General features: G+C 38.3%; 1 protein-coding gene and 1 long non-coding RNA gene across 2 annotated transcripts; both read left to right on the forward strand.

Moving 5' to 3' along the window:
- The first annotated feature begins 1,776 nt into the window (after window positions 1-1,776).
- LOC141445203 (uncharacterized) lies at window positions 1,777-3,966 on the forward strand. Its single transcript, XR_012453294.1, has 2 exons — window positions 1,777-1,919; window positions 3,818-3,966. It is a non-coding gene; the product is annotated as an uncharacterized lncRNA (long non-coding RNA).
- A 7,376-nt stretch (window positions 3,967-11,342) lies between these two features.
- Window positions 11,343-16,409, forward strand: LOC141445202 (uncharacterized). Its single transcript, XM_074110991.1, has 2 exons — window positions 11,343-11,395; window positions 14,887-16,409. Exon 2 carries the CDS (start codon window positions 14,904-14,906, stop codon window positions 16,407-16,409), a length of 1,506 nt encoding a protein of 501 aa, XP_073967092.1. The 5' UTR covers window positions 11,343-11,395; window positions 14,887-14,903.
- The last annotated feature ends 6,669 nt before the right edge of the window (window positions 16,410-23,078 follow it).

Below are 23,078 nucleotides of genomic sequence, written 5' to 3' on the forward strand. Positions count from 1 at the left end.
AGGAATTAAATTTATTTATTACAGCATCAATTCGAAATGAAAAAGTCAACGTCAAAATCCGCACATGCGACTATCCATGATAAAAGTGGAAACGGAAATACAGTCGCCGCACATCAGCCCCCCCGGAGACCTTTAGGGTCGATAAAAATCAGGAACTCCGCCCAAGCCCTTTTATTACGAGAGGAGGACTGTGTCCAGCAGTGGGACGTACTCGTATATAGACCGAAATGAGCGATACCTACCTCTTATCATAAGTTCTGCCGACACCGCAATGCTACATATTTTAGCTAATCTTCATTTTTACCATGCACAGGTGGAGGAAAATTTGTATACCTGTACGTACCAATGTTGACCGTCATCGTCATAAACTGGATGTTCTTTTTAATGACTGCGTTCAACATCTGGCGTCTGAGCCGTGGCACAGCTGTGCTGGACTCGCCAGCAACTGGGAACCCTTCTGCTCATCGCACACATCGACACAGGTCAGTATATTTCACCTGTACCGGTGACACTCTTTCCCGGCCCGGATAACACCGACATGGAAATACCGGCTCTGTTTTTTGTGTACACGCCCGCCTGTAGAAACTGACAGGAGCTTCTATGGGCGTGTACACGAAAAACAGCCCACCTGTACCTTCTATACCCACTTGACAGTCAGGAGACCGCGACCAATATGCCTCAAACCGTCCGGGTTTTTATCGACGGACGCAACGAGCCACGCATCCACAATTTTCTAACTACTTACAAGTTTTTGAATAAAGAAAAAATACTGTGACATTCATTAATGTTTACTCATTCAAATACTGTTTATATAATAATAGCTTATAATATAAGATTTGTGCACAAAAACAAGGTTAAACTTTACGACACTAAAAGTATTCACGGACGGTTTGAAGCATATTGGATTTTGGATTTGGATACCATGGTATCGTCGGACTGTCAAGTGGGATACAGTATATTTCACTTACTGCATCACAGAAACAAGTTTATAGACAAACGCGCGGTTTTAATGAGCTCTTAAATATTGGACAATTTTTTACTTAGAGAAGAGTTCATTTCGATTTGAAAAACAAAATCAACTGAATTGAAGGTATTGAAAAACACCCAATTAAACCGGGAATCGAACCCACCAAATATGGAAAAAAAAATCTGTACGTACTTTTACGGTACCGAAAAAATAATTCAATCATAACGATTACTTTTTTGCTGATAACATAGCAACTTCTTAAATAAAGAGAAGGCCAGGTAATTTAACATTATATAATTTCAGGATAAATTAATATGTAAGGTACCTACGACGATTGTATTTTTTTACTTCTTGGTGGGTTCGATTCCCGGTTTAGCCTCGTCCTGCCCACGCATATTTAAAGGAACTTCCGGATTCTGTCCTGTGTTTTTGATAAAACACACTTTTATTTCAGTAGGTTCTGCCTAAGACAATTTTCGTTGAAATAAAGGTGTTAAAGGCATGTAGATGGCATTTGAAAAAATCGAGTAAAACTTGTCAGACTCCTCCTATTGGTGTAAAGATTTAAAAATAGTTATTAGATAGTAAAAATTATAACAACAAATTACATGTTTGCAATAATAAATACAATACAAGACATCCTACGCTTACGGTAATGTGCTTATGTAATTTCCCTCGCGGCATATTTTTTACGCTTATTTATATGCATCTTTTTTTAGGATATTGATATTTAAATATACCTAGATGATTAAACATGGAGATGTCCACAGATTTATGCTGTACCTAAAGCTTTCCGTGATCATGGGGTCAGTTGGGTGCTGGAAGTGGTCAGCTTCCTAGCGCCTCAGTTCTCCGTGTGGTACCTCACTGACGCCTACAACCTGCTCATCGGAGTCTCCATCTTCCTTATCTTCATCTGCAAGAAGAAGATCTACAACAAGCTTCGCAAGAGGTACAGTTTGTTGCAACCGTCGGGTAGAATGAGAGAAACAGAGTTACAGAGTGTTACTTGTCCAGACTAATATACCTAGTAGGTACCTACTTGTAGAAACCGAGTTCTCAGCTGTAGGTCCGATGGTTGAATTCAAAAGCAATCTGTTGCAACGACATAAATATAAAGGAGGACAACGCTCTGTGAGCTTCTTCCAGAGTTTATACATATTCGGTTTTAAATAAAACCTACCTGTTGATAAAAAAGGAAAGACAGTGTCCTGATTATATGACAAAAAACAGTTCAAGGGCTATTAGTACCTACCTACCTACTCAATGTAGAGTTTATATTGTTGTTTGAATCACAAACTTTGCTGGTAGCAAAATATTATACCCTCGTCTTATGTAAACGTGAATCGATGTCAATTGTAAATCAGATTGAAATTGTTGAATCTATTTTGGTAAAATTTTATGAGAATGAACTGGAACGAAGGAAACAAAGGAAAGTAGGAAGGTTTTGTTTCTAATCTAAATCAAGTCCAATGACGTAGTTCTGTGGTAACAATCATTCAATAATCCTCCTTCGGATAGTCGGGTAATTATACAACTTCTTTCTTTTCTTGAAATCAGTAAAAAAAACACAGTCTCAGTGACTTGTCAGTGAGTTCTCAGTGACTTGTCCATAAATGACATCCCGAGCAATGGAGCATGGATGACGGAAATATTCTCACTCTGGGCAGTTTTCCAAGGGAAAAAAGAGACATTTAATAATTATTGATTGACTTTTCTCTTCTAGTCTCAGAGATCTTCAATCTCAACGCCTTTTAGGTACCTAATAATTAACTATGAAAAGAATAAAAAAATATTAACTGAAACAACAATGTGGCTGAATGGGATTACGCAGTCAGTATTTTTAATTATAAAATTTGAACTAATTTCCTTATTGTTTTCCTTAAGTAGTATTCCCAATGTAAGAACTTAAGCAGGAAAATATACACACAATTTTATTTCTAAAATCATCTTCCTGTAAGTAAACCATTTCGGAAGCTGTTACACTTCGATTGCCTCGTTCTTTCTGTAAAAAGTTTCTAATGTAGGTAGATTTGTAGTCTGAAGTCGCTTCGAAACTGTCTTAAATCAATTAAAGAAAAAAATACAAAAATAAATAAATAATAATACAGGGATTTATGTGGTCCCTTAGTTTTGTCCCTTAGTCCCTGCGAAGCCGCAGGCCAGTAAAGGTCAAATAATTGAACAAATAAAAAACATAATTTATGTTATCTTACCTATGTATGACAGCCAAAACGTAATTTCGGTACGGTAATAGCAAGTCCCTACTATAAGTAGGTATTTAAAGACAATAGGTATAAATAATGTGATTTTTCTTTTAATTGTATCTTGAAATTATCGATAACGAACGAATAGGTAGCCCAATTGTTTTCCTTTATTTGGCTGCAGCTGAAAATCAGTGCTGTGGTTCCGTACCTCAGCACTGCTGAGCCGCCAGCCATAAGTTTACTTAAACATTAAGTTGTGTAGGTACCTGATGTATGTAACCTACAAGTTAATGTAGGTATATTGCCGAATAAACATTTTTATTCTTTCTTTATTTTTTATTCGACTGGATGGCAAACGAGCAAGTGGGTCTCCTGATGGTAAGAGATCACCACCGCCCATAAACATCTGCAACACCAGGGGTACTTCAAGGGATACCTCAAGTGCCAGTAATTTCACCGGCTGTCTTACTCTCCACGCCGAAACACAACAGTGCAAGCGCTGCTGCTTCACAGCAGGATTAGCGAGCAAGATGGTGGTAGCAATCCGGGCTTACCTTGCACAAGGTCCTACCACCTGCAGTTTTTTTTCTCTTTCTTTAAAATGTAAATGCCGCCAAAATCACTGTCAACTTTTTTTTTAAAGGCTCCGCTGCAGCCACCCGAAATGGTCTCCATACTCAAACAGCCGCTCGAACAGTTGCTCCTCGGATTCAGACGCCAGCCAGGATACCACATCCGCAATCTGCTCGAACCCTACTGGAATTACGTATTATAAACGATGAACAAGGAAAACTGTATTTCTCATTTAAAAGGCAATTGTATCTACGTGTTTACAAGTACAACACCTTAAGTTCTAAGTAATACAATATATCGACTTGGAATTAAATTTTATGTGTTCATAGAATATTATTATTTTTAGGAACTATATTGACAGCAGTTACCACAGTATTACTAAGAGTTAAATCAAATTAAATTAAATTTTAATTGCAATATATTTCACGACATCTGATATACGAAAGTCCAAACACACAGTAAAATGATATACTTGTAATGACATAAATAATACTATAAGATTCGATCGCATCGTTTAATTTTAAGTTAGTTTAAACTAAAAATTTATTAAATTCATAAGTTTTCTGGAATGACAATAAACTGCCTATATACAGACCTACTTTAATTGTTAACAATCTTCAAATAGCGGAGTACATAGGATTATATTCATGAATTTATTTTAACTAACTATTTATTACGTAACTAACTTAATTTTATATCGAACTAGCTTTTACCCGCGGCTTCGCACGCGTAAACTATTCGGTCTGGTAGTTGCAATTGAAATTTTCGGGATTTTACAAAATTCCCCTGGAAATTTCCAAATTTATATCGTGGTCTTCATTGAGGTTGTGTTGTAAATAACTGTACAAAATTCAAGACTCTAAACCCAGTGCTAAAATTTCAAAATTTTTCCCTATCCAAATTCAAATTCATATCATTTATTCAGTAAATAGGCCGCAATGGGCACTTTTACACGTCATTTTTTTAAATACCAGCACTTTCGGAAAGACCATCATTGCCAAGAAGAATGCGCCGCAAGAAGCTTGGCAGAAAGTCATTTTTTCAAAATAAAATAAGTACAAATAAAATACTTAAAAACTACAGTAAGTATACAATTAAAGAAAAAATTACAAAATAATAATAACAATAATACACGGATGTATGGGGTCCCTTAGTTACAAAACTATCCCGTGGAAATATCGGGATAAAAAGTAGCGTATGTGTTATTCCAGACGTCCGGCTACCTACATACCAAATTTCATGCCTCTAAGCCCAGCGGTTGTTATTTCGAGATTTTATCCCTATCCGTGGGAATATCGGGTCAAAAAGTCACTTAAGTGTTATTCCAGATGTCCAGTTACCTACATACCAAATTTCATGACTCTAAGCCCAGCGGTTATTATTTCGAGATTTTATCCCTATCCCGTGGGAATATCGGAATAAATAGTAGCCTATGTGTTATTCCAGAGATCCAGCTACCTACATACCAAATTTCATGGCTCTAAGCCCAGTGGTTGTTATTTCAAGATTTTATCCTAGGTATCCCGTGGGAATATCGAGTCAAAAAGTTGCCTATGTGTTATTTCAGACATCCAACTACCTACATACCAAATTTCATGACTCTAAACCCAGCGGTTGTTATTTCAAGATTTTATCCCTATCCCGTGGGAATATCGGAATAAAAAGTAGCCTATGTGTTATTCCAGAGGTTCAGCTACCTACATACAAAATTTCATTGCTCAAAGCCCAGCGGTTGTTATTTCAAGATTTTATCCCTAGGTATCCCGTGGGAATATCGGGTCAAAAAGTCACCTATGTTTATTCCAGACGTCCAACTACCTACATACCAATTTCATGACTCTAAGCCTAGCGGTTGTTATTTCGAGATTTTATCCCTATCCCGTGGGAATATCGGGATAAAAAGTATCCTATGTTTTAATCCAGGTTATAAACTAACTTTCCGCCAAATTTCATCCAAATCCGTCCAGCCGTTTAAGCGTGAAAAAAGTAACAAACATACTCACTCACTCACTCACTCACTCACAAACTTCACATTTATAATATTAGTAGGATTATTAGCGACATCGTAATTAGACTACCTAGGTATAATATTCCACGACCAACCAAAAACACTATTGAATTGGTTTTAAGTCATAGAATATGAACTTCAGTTTCATTTGATTACCAGATCATCCTTAAATTAAATGTAGATTAAGAGTTGAGTTTATTCATAAATATTTAAGTATCTGTCTTATTTAATAAAGTGTGCCATTATAACGATAGGTAAGTATAATTAATTAATTAAAATTTTTCGTGGAATTTAAATCAAAGGAACTACCAAAGTACCTACAGTGCCTACGTAAAGTTTTTAATGCTATCCTTGAAGTGGTTCTCTTCTCTGCCGTTTCGAACAATATTTTTTTCCCAAATCATGATTTTCTCTGAAACCGTATTATTTTCAGAACTTTCATAAAACAAACCTAACCTACGTACTATTATATATTCTGTGCCTACGTGCTCTATAAAATCATAAGAAAATACACTGAAAAAATTTGTGGTATCGGAGAAATTTGATAGTTGGGAAATTAAGCATTTGCCAAATAAGAAATTTGGCAGTTCACCCCTTGAAGTACCTACCTACCTAATAAATAAATAAATAAAATAAATAAATATCACGGGACAGTCCCAAAGTGCTAGCAAAGCGTGTGTTATGGGTACTAAGCAACGGATAAATATAATTACTCGTATATATATAGATACATACTTAAATACAATATTAAACACCCAAGACCCGAGAACAAACATTCGTATTTTTCATACAAATATCTGCCCCGACACGGGAATCGAACCCGGGACCTCAAGCTTCGTAGTTAGGTTCTCTAACCACTAGGCCATCTGGTCGTCAAATAACATTTGTAATATCAACTACGTAATTTTAAAAAGTTAAAAATAATTTTATAGAACAATTTGGTATACGAGTATATCAGGTACATACCCAATAAACTACCTAAGACCTAGAATATCCAAACCCGGCTGATTGATTGTCGAAATCAATTCAAACCGTTAACGGCCAAATTTGGCTAGAAGTATGGATGGAGGCCACAATAAATATTTGCATATTTTCCGTTAACAATAAATATGAAGGAAAATATGTAGAAAAAAATCTGTCGATAATAATTAATGATAAGTTTAACCACGATCAATACAAGCGACTACTTAAGGAAAACAATGTTTGTCATGGAGCAACATAAAATATACTAGTGTAACTAATATTCTTTATAATTTAAAATCGAAAGTAGGTATGTACACACTAAACTTATTCATTAAGAATTTACGTTTTATTACTGAAGTCCTTATTTCAAATTTATAGATGAGGTTAGATTAGAATGTACCTAAGTGTACCTACTTAGTTTATTTGTAAGTTATATAAACCTATAGGTAATTAGTGTATTTATTTCTGTCATAACATAATAAATTCCCAAAAGTTTGACAATTTAATAAAAAATAATTATGTAGTTTTATTTTTCCTTACATAATGTAGAAGTAGGTATTAAGCTCAGTTTAGACTTGCAAGAAAAATAGTGCCACTATAATCTCGTTGACTTTACGGCCTCGCAATGTAATACACGATTTTTCTTGAAAATGTGAACCGGGCCTTCTTGTACTTACTTACTACTCGTATACTTACTTATTTACAAAATATTTGATAGGACTAACGACACCCGCACATGTGACATTACTTTCTTACTTTCTTTTCACTGTGCATAAATTACTGTTCGCCTATCTTTGAGTTTTCCTTTCCAGTTTAGGTTAGCTTGAAAAGATCCCTTTTAGGGATAAGTTCGCCTTTGTACTCTTTTTGTTTTGTTGTTTTCTTTTTGTATTAGGTATTTTAAAAGTAAAGTATTTACATACATACGAAGTGCAAAACTCGAACTTCATAATATGTTGCCGGCCCGCTGACGCTTATGTAATTTAATGCGCGAGTGAAAGAGACGGTGCGATACGAACTTCGAGGTTCGTAGTAGCCCCTCATACTACCTACGAAGTGCAAAATTCGAACTTCGTTCGTATACATAAATAATATTAGTATCAGCGTAACAGCAAGATTATATCACAATTATTACAAGGACGTGCTAAAACGCCATTATGAAGAGGGCCAACATTGATCCATCCAAGTGGGAGACTCTGGCCGCAGACCGGTCGCATTGGAGCTTCATTGGAGGCATATCGATGGTGGAAGTCTCAATTGGCGTAAGGGACAAAATACCGAAAATCACTTTTAAACATAGAAAATTAGAGTTTTTTTTCTCTGTCGATTGGTAGTATTCAAGTTACGATACGGCCCTTACTTTTGCTGTTATCAACATTTATTATTTTAAAATAAAATAGCTTAAGGGACATGATATAAAATATTTGAGCTGAAAAATGGCGTAAATGTATTATTTTTTTAATATTTGGGTCGTAAGGGGCTGTGGCAGTCTCATATGTCCTTTACGACTCGGCTCATGTCGTTAAAAAAAAACCCAACAAATATAATAAAAGGGCGTATGGGTCAATTATTGTTTCATTGCCCTTTACACCCCAACATTTTATAACGAATAAGATAAAAAAGCAAGAAGTTGTTGGGCGTAACCTTACCGCCTGTACCTATTTCTTGTACCTAACATCAAAATACTAACGCGTCTACCTACCTTCCACGCGCCGAGCGTTTGCGCATTGCACATTCGGTCAGTCGTACCAGACACGTCAAACACGGAGGACGTATTTGATTGCCTACGTTTGTTCTTTGTCAACGCGCGTATTTTTTTATAAGATGCCAAAAGCAAAACAAAAAAAGAAGATTAAGTTGATGGATCCCCTAATGGCTTGACGTCGAGCTAACATTTCCGTAATGGAATTTCAGTCAAGGATGTTGAGGTAAATTTCTCTTAGCTACTTTGTTTATTTTAAGCTGTCCTGACAGATCCTAATAAAGGAAGCCTGTGCCCAGCAGTGGGACGTATATAGGCCGAGATGATGATGCATATATAATAATAATTGGCCTGTATAATTAATTATGTATGTTGAGAGTTAAAAATGGTATAATCGGAACGTCGTAAGGGACATTAAAAAACAGCAATTTATAAAATAAGAAATACTTTTATGGGCGTAAGGGGTATAAAAAGCAAGAGCTAGAGTAAATTGCCGCTCGTAAGGGACAGTAGCAAACAGACATTTAAAAAAAAGGTGTAATTGGTACGTCGTAAAGGGCATTAACAACAGCAACTTATAAAATAAGGAATATTCTTATGGGCGTAAGGGACATCAAAAGCTAAAACTAGAGTAAATTGTTGGTCGTAAGGGACAGTAACAAACAGACATTTTAAAAATTGAGGTTACTTTATGGGTGTAAGGGGCACTTAAAGTAAAATACCTTGCTTGCTTCTTTTAGTTCATTAAAAATACCTTGTTAATGTTAGGTCGTAGGAGGGATCAAAAAGATGGTTTTTAGAACTTGTAGTGATTGAAACAACAACTCAAGCAAGCATACTCCCAAATGTGCAAGAAATAGTGCAAGCAAGCATGCAAGAAAGCATGCAAGCAAGCATGCAAGCAAGCAAGCAAGCAAGCATGTAAGCAACCACCTAAGCAAGCTTGCAAGTGAGCATGTAATTTTGTCAATCAAATCAACAAACATGCAATTTTATCGGCCTGGGTTATATGAACATCGCGGCTACCCCGATCCCGCGATGACCGGTCTATGGTATCTCCTCCAGCGCTCATGAAGCGGGCTTTCGTCCCACTCCCTCACAGCTGCAAGCAGTGTGTTGGAGGAAGCATAAATAGTGCAAGCATGCATGCAAGCAAGCGTGAAGCCAGAAGGCAAGCACGCATGCAAACAACAAATCAAGCAAGGATACTCCCAAATGTGCAAGAAATAGTGCAAGCAAGCATGCAATCAAACATGCAAGCAAGCATGCAAGCAAGCAAGCAAGCATGTAAGCAATAATGCAAGCAAGCAGCGTTAGTACGCCAGTGGTGGTAGTGAAAATCAGTTCATCATCATCGTCATCAACAACATCATCAGTTCGTTTATCGCTATCCTGCCGGAACTATGCTATTTTCCGGGATAAAAACTTATTTACTTGGCGATTTTTAACAGCTGCAATATCTTCTTTGACCCTCTCAGCTATAAACAAACAAGTCAGCCATAGCCGAGCATTTGTTGGAGTCAGGACCAAACCACTGGATTGAGCTTCACAATCCCAAAATTCTGTCCACGGAACGTCATTTCTACTCAAGAATGGTACGTGAAGCAGTTGAAATAAAAAAACATAAAAATGTCAACCGGGACAATGGATATAAGCCTTCATCTTCGTGGAATCCTGTTATTAATAAGTGTCGACGTCGGGATGAGTGTTGTGAGTCGGTGTGATGGGGTGACAAATAAAAATCACCAAGTGCGGGTAGTTAGTGATACGAGTGCTGGTACTATTAGTGATCAAATGCGGGTAGTTCGAAGGACTCGCGCTCATAGTCAAAATACCACAAACGGGACTTATCACGCTGTTATTACACAAGTAATATTTACCTCGACGTTTCGGCAACGTTACAGTTGCCGTGGTCACGAGTAGACTGAAGTGTGGGGTGTCAAGTCTGCCTAGCAGCGCGAGTTCTTCGAACTACCCGCACTTGATCACTAATAGTGCCGGCACTCGTATCACGAACTACCCGCACTTGGTCACTTTATTATTCACCCTATCACACCGACACACAACACTAACAACGTCCGATCGTCCCTGTCGCGAATAATCGCGATTAAGAATTATTGGTGAGTTCCTTAAACGATTTCTGAACGCAACTTTAATAACTGGTAACACTAAGGTGTGACGCAGGAGTCTAAAAATAGAATTGGACGGGTGAGGATTGAATGTGAGACACGAACGGTTGTAATGAAAGGAAAAATGGTTTATAATTATTAGAATCAAGTGTTGGTTTGTACGAGGCAGATGGTTAAGTATCCCCTAACTTGGTATGTATTGGTTTGTGCGAAGCAGATGGTTAAGTTCCCCCCTAACTTGGTGAGTGTTTGTAAAGTGTAACAACTTAGTAACGAGTAGAAATACTCGTAGTAATATTGAGATATAGATGAAAAGAACATTGCATTTATATGGAGGTAAGGGGGTTCTTTGGGGAAGGCGGAGGAACCATGGGCCCTCGGGCCCGGTCTGTGTCTTGCTCATGGCAACAGGTGTACCCGTCTAATGAGAGGATCCTACCACCATGTGGCTCTCGGGTGCATTTGTGGTGCTAGTAGCGTTACACAGATATCTTAAAGTTAAAGTAATATGCTTGAGCATAATTGTACATCACTATATCTCTTTATTATCATCCATGAGACTTTGTCGGACATAAGAATTGACATAATTGCGAATCCAGGCTGACCATAGAGATATAGAGTTCATATTCGTGCCGACAAAATGGTGAAGGTGCTGAGATGACAACTGTGACATTCTGATTAGGTTACATTGCGTTAGTGATTAATAACTTTCAAAAAAAAAAAAAAAAAGTGGGTTTGGAGGTTGGAATAGCATTGTTCTTCTTTAGGAATTAGCGTAGGCTAGGGACGTTGTCGCGACACTTCCGCGAAATGTATATTGTCTATGGCAATGCCTTTAACTCTATGGTAAGTTAGTCTATGACTTCCTGTTCTGTCGATCTGTCATAGTTCAGTTGGCGCGCTCGCGAGAGTGACTTTTCTAGTTAATGTTCAGTATTCAGTTTACTAGAATCAGTGTCGTGTTCCTGGAATAATGGTCACATCGCGGGCGACGCAGCTATGAAAGCTAAGTACTATAATAAGTATACCAAGTGCCAAGTAGCATTATGGGTGCCTTAGATTTATCATATACCTACATTAACCTGTAATAACCAAATGTCCGATAGAGACAGATATCTTGATAATTGTGGTCTGTGTGACCAATGCTTTGACTCCTAATGTGAGTAGTTAGTGGCTTGTCCACCTGGCGCCGAGACTGAGGTCTCAGAATATGAAAGCGATTCCCATGTTAGACTAACTCTTCATGGTCCCTGTGGATATGAGGGGGGAGCTGCTCCACAGTCTGCCTTGCAGTATGAGCACAGTGGGTGACCTGCGGCGATCCCACTGGATGTTTAATATACAGGCTCCGAGAGTGCCGATATAAGCACATATATCGCTAGAAAGAAAGCATATGTTTGTATCTACATAATTGTACATAACTTAACTGATGATGATAACCATATAAGTTCACTAGGTAAACCTAAGACACCTATTAGGGCTCCATGCAGTGGAGTCATACTTTATCTACTCCAACAGGTGGTGAATACAGTAAAGCGAAGCAGACTAAGTCCACGGAGCTGAACACAGATGGCCTGACTAGGAGTATACAGGTATGAGTCGCAATCTTAATCACTTGCATACTATAATGAGAATACATAGAGTTGATGCATTGTTCAACCAGGGCAAGTGTCGCTGCCCTGTCTATGTAGGTACGTTAGGTAATGATGTAACGGCCTAGGATAATAAACGTGGCGACAAATGGTGGAGATGAGCTGGGATTATAAGACTCAAATTTAACCATAAGTAAGTTGAATAATGCATTGACTGACTAATTAAAATTTAATTGAAATAAAAGCTCATTGCAAGTTTGCGACTCACAGCGACATCTGTTGTTCACTCCTGAAACTAAGTTTTAATTTTGACCTAAACATGTACATACATACCTGTATATTGTATAGAATAAACAATTTGTAAAGGAGTTTCTTAAAATAAGCCTAGTTAAACAACTAATTATATGTACATAAGAAATACCTATAAACTGTAAAACATGCAAATTATAATTTCGAGAGTAATATAAGATCATGACGATCATCTGAAGAAGGCGAAAATGACTTGCTTGCTGGCGGGTGCGAGCCTCGTTTTGTGCCGTCCTGCTCACGTTAATAGAATTTAATATGAGAGCGAGCGGGACGGTGCGATCCGGACCTCGATTCTAGAATTTCTTAGTAACCAGCGGGTTACGTTGGTTAGGTCAGTTACACATGAACAGAAACTGACTTATCCCTTTTTAGAAAATTAATCGTGAATAGTAAATGGCATTTCAAATTGCATAGAACTGTACTCTCAAATAAATCAAGTAAAAATATGAGATTGTTTACTAATACGTATATTACCAATATATTACGCTTGATTATATTAGTCCAATTTTAATTCTATAATTCCACATTTGCTGTCATGTATGGTTATGGTAAGTGTGCAATGTACCTAAAGGTCGTTATGTTGGCATTACTGGCAATATTTTATCTCTAATAGGCTAATAGTTTAGGAAATGAAATACTAGAAACCGGAAGTAAAAGCAAGCTCCAATGGTGCATTTCTCTACGAAAGATTTAGGTCAAGTACATTATTATACATCACTATTGGATTTTTACGACAAATCAACTAAGAAAGTTAATACGCACACTTGCTATTAAAAAATAAATCCTTAATTGTAACAATAGTAACAAGTTAATAACGTAAGATTGAAAAGTTTGATATAAAAAATTAAATTGTCAGAAAGACGAGCGGGAAAGGCGCGGCCATTTTTTCTTCTCTCTAGTTTTCACCACCGAACCGACGACGGCTGAAAACGTGAAAATTTTACTTAAAGTGATTACAGTGGAAAAAGTTGTATAAAACGTGAAAATAAACACCTAGCGAGTGTTGCATTATACTTAGGTAAGTCTCATAGAACGTTTTACTATATTTTACCAAGTTTAAAGCCAAAATCGCTACGCGTGTACATGGCTGATGGAAACCAGCAATTTTACTAGGAGATTACTCTTGAACTACGACTCGATGATCTGTGTAACAAATGAATAACGAGTGTTTTGTATGTGTTTTGTTCATTACTGGATTAGTAACAAAATAGCTTCTGTGCGTCGCGTTATTCGTCTTTGAGTAGACAAGTAGATAGCTTAGCGCGTAAGCGCACACACAAGTTACAAGTTTAAGTTCAGAAAATAAGTCTAAACTTTACTAAGATCATTATTAGTTTAATTGAATCTTGTTTGAACGTGTTTAAGATGACGATTACTACGATTTCTGTTTGCTGCCCAGAACAAACTTAGGTACCTGCCTACCTATGTAGATAGCTTACTCTCTGTGGGTTTCTTACGGAATAAAGACCGTGTGGTCGAGTGTTCTAGTTCGAATCTAAGAACAAAGTTTATCCCGAATTTAAAGTTTTAATATTGTGATGTTTCAAAGTTTAAATGTTACACATAATACTTAAAGGGCATACACATTACGCGAGAACGCTGCCACTGCCGCCAACAATAAGAGGAATTAAGGAGGACAATTCTAATTCGTTCAAATACATAAAAACTTCACGGATACGAGCGTGCGAACGTCTTTTCATTCGGCATAGACGAAGGTATGTTTTAAGTCATACTTATTATTAATTTGAGAATACTACGCAATGATTTCATTTACCGACGGCTCACAAAGTGTTAATGTTTACATTGCAATTTATAAATAAGTACTAGTCGAAATAAAATACAATGATGCGTGACATGCATAAGTGACGGTATATAACTATGTACCTATGTATAACGACTACTAAACAAAATCTAAGTCTAATTATTTCTGATGTAGCTGTTACTCATGTGTGTGAATATTTAAGTGCAACACAGTGAAAAGTCAGTTTGAATTAATGATAACAAGCCATACAAGTAAGCAAGTGTTACCACATGTGAAAATAAAATATGAGTAGTAGAATCTTGGTGCAAGCTTATAACTTATAAGAGAATTATTATACGTCAAGTAAACTATATCATTATTCATCATTATTAATCATTATTTTAATTTTTGCCATTCTACTGTAATTTACATTATGAATACTGTGTCGTTATAAATAATAAATAATGTGATTACTTACATTACATCTACAATTTCACATTCATTTATCATATTAGCAATGAGTACAGTCAGATGCAATTTCTCACTTCAAAAACTTTAATATATTATTCTGACGATGCCAAATTGTTACCCACAATTAGGTAAAACTTAAGACACTGGCCAGCAAGTCATATAATTTTTTTTAATGATTCATTATTTATGTTTGCATGTTATTATGGTGTTAAATTTAATTTCAGCATTCTACTTAACCATTATGGAAGAAATATTGTTAACTCGTTTGTCCACATTTGTCAAAGAAATTAAATGTTTATCAGAACAAGCTCTCAATCTCTGCATTACGTTAGACAACAACAATTTGGATAATGCCAAGGTGGTTACAGCTAAATTAAAGTCTATTTTGTCTCGCTTCACATCTGAACTGTACAACTACTTCAACACATGCAATAACCCGAACCCGGACCAAATTTCTGATTTTACAACCGATCAGTTGCAAGGAGAGGTAGTGTTGGCTGAACTCGAAACCAAAATAAAGTTGAAGTCTGAGGAAACCACAACATCAAGTAAAGAAAACGCACAATCATCATACAGTAAGCTTCCAGATCTGACTTTGCCGGAGTTTAGTGGCAATGTACTTGAATGGCATCAGTTCTGGGACCAGTTCACGTCAAATATTAACCGGAGAAAGCTGAACGACGTTGACAAGCTGCTGTACCTCAAGGGTTCACTGAAAGGAGATGCGGCCAGACTTGTGGATGGATTTGATACCACAAATAAAAGTTATCAAATTGCTGTCAGTGCATTAAAGACAAGATATGGGAAAGAAAATGACATAATATATGCACATCACAAGGCCTTGAACAACGTCAAACGAGCTGAGAAAATGGAAGACTGCCGTGGAACGTTGGATGAAATTGAAAGACACTTGAGGGTGCTCCAATCAATGGGAGAGAACACCAGTTCCAATCATGTGCGATTCCTGCTTATGGAAAAATTCCCTAGTGAAATAATATACGAGGTAAAAATGAGACTGGGGTCCGATGGGAAGGAGACCGTTGAAGATATCCGCAGGCAACTGTCCATAATTATTTCTGCTAAGGAGGAATCGCAAAGAATGACACAGGAGAAGACCACGAGTGAGGCACCACAATATACAGTGGAAACTTTGCATGTCAAAGAGAAAACGCAACGGAGGGAATTCAGGAATAACAAACCTCATAATGCAAAGCCTCGAAAAAATCACTTCACTTCACCTGACAACAAGCCTGGAACTAGCCATTGGAATTCAAGACCAAATAAAAATTATACACCAATGAAGAGAAAATTTGAACCTAAAAAGGAGACCAATGGAAGGTTTTATGGCCAAAAGAAAAGGAAGTGGTCATGCATTTTTTGCGGAGAAAACCATTATAATGTCTACTGTGGGAAAGTTAAAACCATTGAAGAAAGAAAAACCAAATTAAAGAACAGGTGTTTCAACTGCTTTCGAGAAGGACACTTCCTTCAACAATGTGAACTCAAGAAGTTTTGTTACAAATGCTCTTCAAAGGGACTTCGACTTCGTCACCATAAGGCATTATGTCCTAACAACTTTACAAAAAGGGAAGAAACAGAAAAGCCATCTACAAGCACCAGCGTGATGCATGTAGGCATGAAAGGCCCTACTGTACTTCAAACAGCTGTAGTTATGGTGAAAAGTGAAAATGGAAGGTCGAAAAGGTGTCGCATTTACTTGACTCAGGAAGCCAACGGAGCTACGTGACTCGAAGCATTGCTGAAGAACTGCGACTAAAAACCGAAGAGGAAAACCACCTTTTCATCTTTACCTTTGGAACTAAAGTACCTCAAGAACTGGATAGCCCGATTGTAAAGTTGAATATAGAAACACGCACTAATAACATTAAAACATTGTTTGCTAATGTTGTCCCATCAATATCTCATAGCGTTCCCTATATGGATCAGAAACTAAATGACTGGAATCACATAGAAAATTATGTATTTGCTGACGATGGATCATTATCTGATAGAGTTGATATCCTAATCGGTAACGATTATTATTATTCGCTCATGGGTATGGAAAAAATACAAATAAAGGAAGACTTATACTTAGTAGAATCCGAGTTAGGATGGATACTTTCAGGAGTCTCAAGAATGACTGCAAATAAATCCTGCGACGACTTGTCAGTAGTAACATACTTCCAAGCATCCTGTGAAACCAGACTAAACCGACCGGACGCACCTATAGACAATGGCAACTTAAAGTGCTTGTGGGACTTAGAGTCAATTGGGATCACCGACTCGCCCAAAATGGATCGAGATGTAGAAGCCATCAAACATTTTAATGAAACCACTGAAAACAGAGACGGTAGATACTATGTAAGTTGGCCATGGAACGAATATCCACCGCATATACCATCAAACTTTGGTTGGCGTTCGGACGCTTAGTCAATTTAGTCAAGAGGCTAGATGCTGATACACTGCGGAAATATGATGAAACATTAAAGGACCAATTAGAAAAGGAAATTATAGAAGTAGTACCTATCACACAGGCAAATGAAGAGAGCAATCCAATCCACTACCTACCTCATCACGGAGTTTCGGTACCTGGTAAATCCTTACGCATTGTATACGACGCGTCAGCCAAAACCAAAGACAACAAGTCTTTAAATGAACATCTTCATTGTGGCCCAATGTTGTTGGAAGATTTGACAGGTTTAATTTTAAAATTTAGATGCTACTCCATTGGAATCACAGCGGACGTTGAAAAGGCGTTTTTACAAATTGGACTTAAAGAACAGGACAGAGATGTGACAAGGTTTCTATGGCTTAAAAATATCCATAAGGCAGTAAATGAAGACAACCTTATGTACCTGAGATTCACGAGGGTTCCATTTGGAATCATCTCGAGTCCGTTCATGTTGAACGCCACTATAAAACATCACTTGTCAAAAGCTGAAAGCGAGAAAGTCAGAAAACTAGCCAACGATATATATGTCGACAACATTGTGACTGGAGCCAACAATACACAAGAGGCATTAGATTTATACTCGAAGTCTAAAGAAACATTTCAACAAATATCGATGAATTTAAGAGAGTGGAGCTCTAACTCCGAGGAACTAATGCATAGTATTCCTGATGCTGCTCCTGATAAAATTGTCAAGGTTTTAGGTTTGGACTGGAACCTGGAAGATGATACGCTTCACCTAAGGTCTAAGGTACTCAACAATGCTAATACCAAAAGAGGTATTTTGAAAAGCATCGCATCCATTTATGATCCATGTGGATACACAGTACCCACGTTGCTATCTGCTAAACTACTGCTACAGGACCTATGGAAAATAAAAATAAAATGGGATACACCATTGCCCCAGGATATTGTTGATCAATGGAATGAAATTAAAGGAAACTTAGACGAAGTTAAAGAAACAAGTTTGACCAGACGCTACCTGAAAAATTCTCAAAACAATGATTGTCAGATTCACTGCTTCTCGGACGCCTCCACAAGAGCGTATTCTGCTGTGGTTTATATAGTAGGAAAGAATGAAAAAAGTTTTGTCATAGGAAAGTCACGCCTAGTGCCAATAAAAGACCAAGAGAATTTGAAGATACCACGACTTGAACTCTTAGGTGTACTTATTGGAAGTCGTTTGATAAAATACATAACAAAGTTCATTCACTTCAAGATAACCCAACAAGTACTCTGGACGGACAGTCAAATTGTGATCGACTGGTTCAATTCAAGCAAATTATTAACTCCGTTTGTAGCGAGAAGGCTTGAGGAGATTAAGAGAAATAAAGACTTGATTATCAGATATGTTCCTTCAGAATTGAATCCTGCTGATGTAGCTACCAGACCAACAAGTTTGAAGGAAGATAGACAAAGATGGTTGACCGGACCAGATTATCTGCTCGATGAGCCTGGTAAGTGGCCTGTAAGCACGGCTAGAGAACATACTCTTTTGGTTGGGGAGTGTCTATCGAAGACTGAAGAAGCTCGAGAAGATCCTGAAGCAATAGAAAAACAATCTGAAAAACAAGAAGTCATTGAACCACGAGATAGTACACTAAAAGAAATTAAGAAAATACAAGCCGAATACTTTCGAGAAGAAGTAGACGGAAAAGAAACTAATCTTAGTCGGAATTTAGGCCTATTTAAAGATATCGATGGCATTTTACGGTGTAAAGGTAGACTTAAATATGCTGAATGGTCATTTGACAAGAGGTATCCGATGATCATACCTAAAGACTGCGATTTCACAAATAAACTCATTAAAGACACACACGAAAAGAATTATCATGTTGGTGCCAACCATACATTGAGCTTAATCCGTCAATCTTATTGGATACCACAAGGAAAACGCTATGTTCAGAAGATCTTGAACAAATGCCCACGCTGCATGAAACATAAAGGCGGACCATTTAAGTTACCACCCACACCTGCACTGCCACATGAACGAGTTAATTATAGCAAACCATTTACGTTCACTGGAGTGGATTATTTAGGACCTGTGTTAGTAAAATCTGAAAAAGGAACAAGCAAAAGATGGATATGTCTGTTCACATGTTTAGCTGTTAGAGCAGTACACTTGGAAGTAGTTAAAGATCTATCTGCAGAAGAAGGACTGCTTGCTCTTATAACATCAGACAACGCTTTACACTTCAAACTGATAGCTGACATTGTAAAGAATGCATACTGTGTAGAAAATAAAATCAAATGGCGATTTATACCAGAACTGGCTCCATGGTTTGGAGGCTATTATGAGAGACTTGTTTCTCTCGTTAAGCATTGTATGCGAAGAACACTTCAAAAACAACTTTTATGGGACAGCCAACTGTCAACAATCACCAAAGAAATAGAATCCGTAATAAACACGCGACCTTTGACATGTGTTGATAATGAACTTGAACACATTTTGAAGCCAGTTGATTTCCTTCAAGTAGCTGGATGTATCTCGTTAAAGACAGCTAACAATCAACCGATACTACAAGGCACATCGACAAAAACAAATTTAATTCAAGGTTGGAGAAAAGCTCGCATCCTGCTAGAGGAATTCAAAGAAATGTTTCAAAATCGTTATCTACCTAGTTTACGTGAAAGGTATAGTCACTCGCATAAGCAACCTCGTATCATGTCAAGAGACATTCCTAAAGAAGGCCAAATCGTTCAGATAAAGGGTGATAATAAAAACCGAGAGGGTTGGAAAGTAGGAAAAATAATCGATCTGACAAAAGGATCTGACGGTTTAGTAAGGGTAGCTAAAGTGAAAGTAGGAGACACTATATTTACCCGTTCCATCGCGCATCTATATCCGTTAGAGGTGGAAGATAATGAACAACAGGAACCAATACCTCACAATCCAACTGAAAACGTTGAAACTCCAAGGTTATCTGAAATAGTACCTGAAGAGTCAGTAGTAAGCGGTGATATTGAGATGAATGAAACTGATGTTCCACCAATGGAAACGTTACCTGACAACGAGATGGAAATAGACTCAAGCAAAGGAATGACAAATGATTCCACAGATAGTACAACTGCAGATATAGAGATTGAGAGCAAAGATAAACAAGACGATTTAAAGAACGACACTAACATAATGAATGAAGATTCTTTGACAAACGAAGGTGGCAGACTAGAGACACAAACTGGACATAAACGAATTGCAGCGGTCCGGGCCCTTGAAAGGATAAGGGAATGGACGCGCAATCTAATGACACATTTACACTAATTTGTTCCCGGCCGGAGTGTCGCGACACTTCCGCGAAATGTATATTGTCTATGGCAATACCTTTAACTCTATGGTAAGTTAGTCTATGACTTCCTGTTCTGTCGATCTGTCATAGTTCAGTTGGCGCGCTCGCGAGAGTGACTTTTCTAGTTAATGTTCAGTATTCAGTTTACTAGATTCAGTGTCGTGTTCCTGGAATAATGGTCACATCGCGGGCGACGCAGCTATGAAAGCTAAGTACTATAATAAGTATACCAAGTGCCAAGTAGCATTATGGGTGCCTTAGATTTATCATATACCTACATTAACCTGTAATAACCAAATGTCCGATAGAGACAGATATCTTGATAATTGTGGTCTGTGTGACCAATGCTTTGACTCCTAATGTGAGTAGTTAGTGGCTTGTCCACCTGGCGCCGAGACTGAGGTCTCAGAATATGAAAGCGATTCCCATGTTAGACTAACTCTTCATGGTCCCTGTGGATATGAGGGGGGAGCTGCTCCACAGTCTGCCTTGCAGTATGAGCACAGTGGGTGACCTGCGGCGATCCCACTGGATGTTTAATATACAGGCTCCGAGAGTGCCGATATAAGCACATATATCGCTAGAAAGAAAGCATATGTTTGTATCTACATAATTGTACATAACTTAACTGATGATGATAACCATATAAGTTCACTAGGTAAACCTAAGACACCTATTAGGGCTCCATGCAGTGGAGTCATACTTTATCTACTCCAACAGGTGGTGAATACAGTAAAGCGAAGCAGACTAAGTCCACGGAGCTGAACACAGATGGCCTGACTAGGAGTATACAGGTATGAGTCGCAATCTTAATCACTTGCATACTATAATGAGAATACATAGAGTTGATGCATTGTTCAACCAGGGCAAGTGTCGCTGCCCTGTCTATGTAGGTACGTTAGGTAATGATGTAACGGCCTAGGATAATAAACGTGGCGACAGACGTCGAAAGGCAGGTAAATAGGTGATAGAACATGTTGAAGTAATGACAGGCGTGTGTTAGCTTGCGAGCTTCACGCGTTGCTATTCAGGGTTGTAGATTCCTCTGTTTAGCGGTCCTTTGACGTTCTAGTTATGCTGATAGGTAGGAGAACATGTTAAAGATGTGACAGGCGTGTGTTAGCTTGCGAGCTTCACGCGTTGCTATTCAGGGTTGTAGATTCCTCTGTTTAGCGGTCCTTTGACGTTCTACTATGCTGATAGGTAGGTAGCTAGAACATGTTGAAGTAATGACAGGCGTGTGTTAGCTTGCGAGCTTCACGCGTTGCTATTCAGGGTTGTAGATTCCTCTGTTTAGCGGTCCTTTGACGTCTAGTTATGCTGATAGGTAGGTAGCTAGAACAGGTTGAAGTAATGACAGGCGTGTGTTAGCTTGCGAGCTTCACGCGTTGCTATTCAGGGTTGTAGATTCCTCTGTTTAGCGGTCCTTTGACGTTCTAGTTATGCTGATAGGTAGGAGAACATGTTAAAGATGTGACAGGCGTGTGTTAGCTTGCGAGCTTCACGCGTTGCTATCAGGGTTGCAGATTCTCTGTTAGCGTCCTTTGACGTTCTACTATGCTGAAGGTAGGTAGCTAGAACATGTGTGAAGATGTGACAGGCGTGTGTTAGCTTGCGAGCTTCACGCGTTGCTATTCAGGGTTGTAGATTCCTCTGTTTAGCGGTCCTTTGACGTTCTAGTTATGCTGACAGGTAGGTAGCTAGAACATGTTGAAGTAACGACAGGCGTGTTTAGCTTGCGAGCTTCACGCGTTGCTATTCAGGGTTGTAGATTCCTCTGTTTAGCGGTCCTTTGACGTTCTAGTTAAGCTGATAGGTAGTAGCTAGAACAGGTTGAAGTAATGACAGGCGTGTGTTAGTTTGCGAGCTTCACGCGTTGCTATTCAGGGTTGTAGATTCCTCTGTTTAGCGGTCCTCTGACGTTCTAGTTATGCTGATAGGTAGGAGAACATGTTAAAGATGTGACAGGCGTGTTAGCTTGCGAGCTTCACGCGTTGCTATTCAGGGTGTAGATTCCTCTGTTTAGCGGTCCTTTGACGTTCTACTATGCTGATAGGTAGGTAGCTAGAACATGTTGAAGTAACGACAGGCGTGTGTTAGCTTGCGAGCTTCACGCGTTGCTATTCAGGGTTGTAGATTCCTCTGTTTAGCGGTCCTTGACGTTCTAGTTATGCTGATAGGTAGGTAGCTAGAACAGGTTGAAGTAATGACAGGCGTGTGTTAGCTGCGAGCTTCACGCGTTGCTATTCAGGGTTGTAGATTCCTCTGTTTAGCGGTCCTCTGACGTTCTAGTTATGCTGATAGGTAGGAGAACATGTTGAAGAATGACAGGCGTGTGTTAGCTTGCGAGCTTCAGCGTTGCTATTCAGGGTTGTAGATTCTCTGTTTAGCGGTCCTTTGACGTTCTAGTTATGCTGATAGGTAGGAGAAATGTAAAGATGTGACAGGCGTGTGTTAGCTTGCGAGCTTCACGCGTTGCTATTCAGGGTTGTAGATTCCTCTGTTTAGCGGTCCTTTGACGTTCTACTATGCTGATAGGTAGGTAGCTAGAACATGTTGAAGTAACGACAGGCGTGGTGTTAGCTTGCGAGCTTCACGCGTTGCTATTCAGGGTTGTAGATTCCTCTGTTTAGCGGTCCTTTGACGTTCTAGTTATGCTGATAGGTAGGTAGCTAGAACA

Source organism: Choristoneura fumiferana, unplaced genomic scaffold (genome assembly GCF_025370935.1).
Source record: "Choristoneura fumiferana unplaced genomic scaffold, NRCan_CFum_1 Sck3bRy_54;HRSCAF=224_pilon, whole genome shotgun sequence".
Taxonomy (NCBI): Eukaryota; Metazoa; Arthropoda; class Insecta; order Lepidoptera; family Tortricidae; genus Choristoneura; species Choristoneura fumiferana.